General features: G+C 37.6%; 1 protein-coding gene across 4 annotated transcripts in view; it reads right to left on the reverse strand.

Annotated features, from left to right (window-relative positions):
* LOC139983664 (uncharacterized) overlaps positions 1–4,554 on the reverse strand; it is a 7,323-nt gene extending 2,769 nt beyond the window's left edge. Inside the window, exons 1-5 of one of the 4 annotated variants that reach the window (XM_071997375.1) lie at positions 4,408–4,554; positions 3,566–3,671; positions 2,066–2,223; positions 1,275–1,427; positions 638–756 (exon numbers count right to left, since the gene is read on the reverse strand). In XM_071997375.1, the coding sequence (XP_071853476.1) occupies positions 638–756; positions 1,275–1,427; positions 2,066–2,223; positions 3,566–3,639 (504 nt within the window). In that variant the 5' untranslated portion in view covers positions 3,640–3,671; positions 4,408–4,554. Of the gene's footprint in view, positions 1–637; positions 757–1,274; positions 1,428–2,065; positions 2,224–3,565; positions 3,672–4,067; positions 4,301–4,378 lie in introns of those variants that run through there. The other 3 variants (XM_071997377.1, XM_071997376.1, XM_071997374.1) reach the window with 3 other exon arrangements.
* Positions 4,555–6,750: the final 2,196 nt, after the last annotated feature.

Here is a 6,750-nt window from a genome sequence, read left to right on the forward strand (position 1 = left end):
GTTTTCTCCGGAGATATAGCAGCACCAACGTAAGTCAAAGTAAGGATCACTCTGGTGCTTACACTTAAGGCCTTAATACGTTGGCTAACCCATGTGCCCTAAAGATGTGGCAACAGATTTTGTTATAGCTCAAACCCAGTTTGAAATTGCTCCGGACATGCCCAAGGCTTCAGTTTCTCAAAAGCGGATTTTAGTTTTAGGCTCCAGAAGAGGAAAACCTTACGTTCCATCAATGCATATATGCATGTACTGTAGTTACATGTACTTGTTGTCGCCCTCGTCATTTTCACTTTGCACTATGGCCATTTTGAATGATGACAAAGGTATTAGTAAGAAAATTAACAGGACAATGATTAATTAGCAAAAAAAGACTAGTATAATGTTTAATGGCAGAGTTAGTGTTAGGCAAACTGCATGATCAACAGAACATAAATAGTAGGGGAATAAGAGTATTGGGAAATTTCTGTGCCGGTTATTTGGGTCATGGATTGACAACGGAGAATGTCATGGAATGAAGTGGCATTCGAGAGGGGGAAAGTACATTCCCTACTTGATAGTAACAAAAGCACATGTAAACAAAATCTCTTAAATGATAATTCTCATTTCAGGACAAATAACACATGTAAAGGTAACAAACCTTAGCTCCGCACACCAATGCAAAATGAACTCTTGGATCGAGCGAACTCATGACAAACTGAAGTCTTGAGTCGCCATCTTTGAAGAAGAGCTCTGGAGATGATGGGTGTGGTCTGTTGCCTGTTGGAGACGAAGAAAAGGATGAGACCAAAATACATTTTTAATAAATCAGGGCATCGTTTGGCAATTTAAACATCTGCACATTATTAATGATTTATTTAATTAATGCTAAAATGACCATGGAGTATTTATACCCAACCACCTTTGTGTATATGTACAAGTCTTCTTAGAAAACATCAGAGCATGTTTCTGACCAAACACTGATTTGAAAAAGACAAAGAAAGGTCATAATATTTCAAATACTTGAAAATTAAAATGATGGTAGCCGATGATCAACTGGGCTCACCAGATCGAAATATCTTATGAATATGCATGAAGGTGAATATTCAGTTATATATTTTCATATGTACATTCATACATAATATGCATGTAAATATTTATGATAAGGGTTATGAATATTAATACACCTACATTTGTTCATATTCATGCACACATTAATCTTGATAAACATATGAATATTCAACGGTAACTCATAAGAACTTAACCAATGTGTTCAAAGGTAATATACTGTATAATACCTCTCAAAACACCATGTTCAATGTCATCTAATGAATATTCATCTCCACTAATGATGTATCCTGTGCTCCTCCAAAACTTCTCCACATCCAACACTGACCTTGGCAAGGTTGGGCATTTGGCAAGACCGTGAATTGTTAATGCATTATAAATATCTGAAAACTGTCACATCGGAAAACTAATTCCCATAACATGATGTCAGCAACTTTGCATAGCACAAGATGAGGAAACAATATCTTAACAGTGGTTTTACCCTGGGCAGTTATGACACATCAATTACAAATCTGCTTCCAAAACTTTCTCCTTTGTGAACCATGTTACGATTTCAAAAGGCTCGCCACGACCCTTAAATTTCTATTCGTTTTGTGTAAATGGAACCAAATATACTCCTTTGTGTCTGGTTTACACTAAACTACACATGGACTGATCCGATTCCAATTAATTGATTGCAATTAATTGCTCATTGATTGAAAGTAAGTAGAACAAAAACACATCACAACTTAAGACATGGGGAAGTTGAATATCAGATTTATGTTTACTGTACCAATCAAATTGTTTGGTATTTGAAAACAAAAGCTTGTCAACATTGTAAACATTTACATTTCAATAATAATGATGAAAAATGCTTTTCGTTCATTCTCAACATTGTAAACATTTACAATTCAAAGGATACTGATGAAAAATGCTTTTCTTTCATTCTCAACATTGTAAACACTTAAAATTCAAAGGATACTGATGAAAAATGCTTTTCTTTCATTCTCAACATTGTAAACATTTACAATTCAAAGGATACTGATGAAAAATGCTTTTCTTTCATTCTCTTTCAAAGAGGTCAGGTCAACATGCTGTAAGTCAACTGCTTTCATCTCATAACTTTTAAAGAGGTCACCCTCTTTCAACCGATGATAATCTACACTATGGCCATCTTCCAGCATAAACTCTCCTTTCATCCTGTAGAGTATTAGAGATGGAAAATTCATTCATACTTGTTAAAAAATCCTCAAGTTGGATTGGTCGGTTGTCGTCAGCTGACTGGGCAGTAACCTATGGATACTGCACGGTAAACTCACCGGCACATTAATATAAAGTTTCAAGAAGAAAAGAAATCAAATATTTATGGTAGCTGATAAGTGAAATATGTTTGGTCAAATAGACTGCTGGTCTGCTGAATTTGAGGATAATTTTATGATTTCTACCTAAAAGGCAGCTTTCATGAAATGTATGTACCGTGAGATTCTTTGTTTTCCACTATTTAAAAGGTCAGAGACATGGCATGGTCAGAGAGGTAAAAATCACAGAATATGCTGACATCAGGATAATGAACATGATGAAGTTACATGGAGGGTTTTGAAGTGGGAGTATCAGGTTACCAACTGTAGTATTCTTCTCGCTGACACAGTGAAGATTGAATCAGATATAGACGAAGGGATTTAACATTGGCTTAAACACTTTATTTACATAGAACACAACTCTCCATCGAGGGCGCTCTTTCAAAATTACTTTGATACACTACACCAACTTACCATAAGTCAGACTGTTTAATTAGGTTCCAAATTTTTGCAACATAATAAACTGCATTGTCAAGAAGGTAAACTAGACTGTATCTAAATATCCTTTTGATAAGATAGAACCAATTTCCAGACATAAAATATGATCGATGGCTGCATAAGAGCCAGACAAGCTTGGACAGAAATGTTACAGTGTAGTCCTCTTTAAGAATATCCAAATGTTTTTCAAAGCTGAGGGCTGGATGTACTGCCCCAACTTTCAACAAATGAAATATGGCAACATTAGATGTGAACCTCTTGAGGGTAGAATAAAGCCTTAGAACATACAATCTTCCTAATTGCCATATCCATGTGTAGATGTCAAATGGCTTGTTAAGCCTGACACCTCACTTCTGATGAGTGGCCTTGATTTATAGTTTCAGTATATTTCAGTGTTTCAAAATTTAAAATATGCAGATTGGAAAACCATGGACATATCTGGGATGAAAATCCCTTCTTACGCTGCTGGCAAGGTATTAACCATACTACTTCCCGGATACTCATTGCTACCCTATTGTGCTACTGCCGTTATCAAATCGAATATAACAGTGATCACTGGTAATATTAATTAAGAAATTGTTATTAATTACTGTCGGAAGATTGTCAATGAGATTGAGTCATCTGAGTGACATGCAAATCACTTTGGTATAAGAAAAAGAAAGAAAAGTGTTCAAGCATTCAACTTATATTTTGAATCTGTTTAAACTTCATGGCATTTGATTATTTTCCAGTAATTGTTGACATACCTCAACATTAGTTTTTGTAATTCCCTAGAGACCTCCAGGCCAGGGCGAGGTAAGTGTTGATTTAATATATTCATAGCTCCTTTAATCTTGTCAGATGAACATCTAGCTATATAGGAAGAAATTAGTAGAAGAAATAAATAACTTAGCCATTTTATAAAGGTTTCTTTGAAGCATGTTATTTTGACTTTACAACTTTACTTGTGGGTCAGCTTCCAATATTATGATCGACTTGTCAGGAAAGGCTCTTTGTTGATGATCTGCGATTGGGAGATTTTTTCTGATTCTTTTTACTGGAGAATATTGAATTAGGGTGTTAATGGGATATTTGACATTCTGCTCCTACCTTGTAAGTATATGTTTATTAACGTCCAATGCATACTGATTGCTATATGAAACATGAAGACGGATCGGTATGCCTAAATTAAGTCACTGCTAAACCAAAAGCAAGTACAGTATATTAAACGTAGCCTCTGCCTAGGTAATCTCAAACCTAGCTACTTGCCTGTGTTCTCTGTGCTGTCTTGGCCCAGCCAATGCATATATGTCAAATGCAATCAACTTGACGTTTTACTAGAATAGGTACACCTCCAGGCTACAGTAACGTTAGTCTATGGCAAAACGTCAACACATAATACTTAGGCCGAAGCTAAGTTAGATCATGCCTAACAGTAACAGTGAGAATAACGTAAGGCTAAGTTGGGGCTGACATAAAGCCTAATCAGTAATGAGGCTAACTGTTATTGTTACTGTAAGTGTTAGGCCTAGCCCAGTTTGTGTTAAACTGTCAAAAACTCAAATTTTATTGAGCCATGCCTTGGGCTGATTAATTTGGATGTTCTCACTTCAATTGTTAGAGTTTCAGCAAGCTTCCCAAGCACAGGAAATTCGATGATTGTGCGCTTTGCATAACATCTAAGTTTTCGGTCATGTGACAAATTGTTTCGGTGTTTTCATTTCGCGAAATCGGTATGTTGTACAGCAGCATATAGAGAAACCTACTTTGGAGGTATCATGTCAGCTAAATTATTCCTTTGCCTCTTTGCGTGTACCAATTCGAACATTTTTGACATCCCATAATGCTTGACGTACTGCAGAAGACATGCAGTATTCGGGAAATAATTAATATTTAAAAGTAGAACCTAGTAAAAAAAACGGATGTATGCAGTTGGTTGGGATGATAATCACCACCCAGTTAGCTGCTAACAAACTTATCAAGGGATTAAGCGTACGGGACCATTTCGGTTTGGGGGGGGGGGCAGAAACTTTTGTTCCCGAAATTTCCCGGGACACTATCTAAGCGGAGCGCCACCATCGGTTGGCGCGTGGCGTACAAGAATTTTTGGGGCAAAATATCCCTCTCAGATTGCCGGAAATGGCACTTTTGAGGCCTTGCAAGTTGCATCTAAACATTCTTTATTTTATAATCTCACGTTTAGAAAGTAACACTTCCCCAAAATTTTGGTAAATTAGAAGAAGGAAAAAATGATAACATCACATTGACGGGGAAAACTAGGACAGTATATTTTTTAACTCCTATTTAGTTACGGTATTTATTATTTTAACACAGTACTCAGCTACCCCCAGAAATAACATACATTGTTCAACGACACGTAGGAAGGAAAATATCGCTGTGTCGGGTGAGACTGCAATTTGTCTCACAAAAACGTATATAAAAAATAACAAAGAATATGATAAACCCAGTGGCGGAGCTAGGGGTATTGGTCAGAGGGGGCGAGAATTGTCTGTATAGGGCGCTTTTGACACTATCTAAGCGGAGCGCCACCACAGGTTGGCGCGGAGCGTACAGAGTTTTTTTGAGTAAAGATACTCCCTAGATCGCCGGAAATGACCCTTTCCGGGCCTTGCTAGTTTGCAGATAAACGAAGAATAAATAGCCTTTAGAGATATTTTGTCAGTAAATTACAGCAAGAAAATGTGACAAATGTCAATACTTAGATGAGGAGCGCAATAGAAAAGTCAATAATCGCGAATAAGTAAAAAGTCGTAAAAAGCTGAAAAGGGCGCCAGCAGTACATTTGAGTCCGTCAGGGGAGGGGGGGGGGGCATTCGCCCTGACTATATGGACGCTCCGCCACTGGATAAACCTGTACTTTTAGGCTTGTAGGCACTCCCCCCACCCACCACCCATGAAAAAGAAAATGTTTTTTATATAGGGGCCTTACACTCATGTCTGGGATGTCCAGGTATACAGTTGACTAGTTAGAAAAAAATGTTTACTGCGTTTTTTTTCACTTCAGAGACTGCTAATCTCCATGCATGCTTGTCACCACGATTGTGAGCGGCGTTCCCTGTTAATAATTTTGGGCGATAGCCGATAGTGCAAAAAGCGTGTTAGCCCAAATTAGCTGCGCTTACGGTGGTATTACTCGGAAATATTCGGGCATCATGATGCTAAATAAAGAAAATCATTAGGCCTATATTAATATTAATGTCACAAAACAAATAACACAGAACGCTCTCCACGGAATTTTCGGGCAAAAATATGAAAAAGATTCGGGCAAGCTACTATATATTTATATATATTTTTTCTCCTCTTAGGCTGCCCGAATATTTCAGGACTTTTGCCCGAATTTCTTGTCCTCTGGAAATTGGGGGGGGGGGCAGTCTCCCTGCCCCCCCCCGCCTCGTACGCCTATGATCAAGGGACAAAACAGAGCAAGGACAGATTATTCTCAAAAAAGATGGTGAATTTCATCTCGATGTAGTTCTGTTCACATTAACGTAATATACTTGTAGTCACAACAGTGACGTGCGAGTATCATCCCACACCTCTGTCAGTCAGGCGGGGTAAAGTAATAACACAACCTAGTTATCAGAATTAATCATAAACCTGGTTTATATGTAACATTGGACCTCTAAATTTTGAGCGTTTTTCTTACAGTGGACCGATTGACCTGGCTCACACCCACACCGCCAACTTCACTGAACTGTCCACAGTGAAAGGTTCGTGTTTCTACCTGAATTAACATTAATTTTGCCTTCTTCAGTTCGATACAAATCACGTTTATACGGTAGTATTTGCTTATCTAAATCTTGGCAATACACTATTTTGTAAAAAGGTTGTGAATTCTCATGTTGTTGTAACGCTTGCCTTTGCATGTTGATCGGTAATGGAAAAAAATTGATGATCCAATCGGCGTTCCATGTACGGCTTTGTTATTATC

The sequence above is a fragment of the Apostichopus japonicus genome, chromosome 16 (assembly GCF_037975245.1).
Source record: "Apostichopus japonicus isolate 1M-3 chromosome 16, ASM3797524v1, whole genome shotgun sequence".
NCBI classification, from domain to species: Eukaryota; Metazoa; Echinodermata; class Holothuroidea; order Aspidochirotida; family Stichopodidae; genus Apostichopus; species Apostichopus japonicus.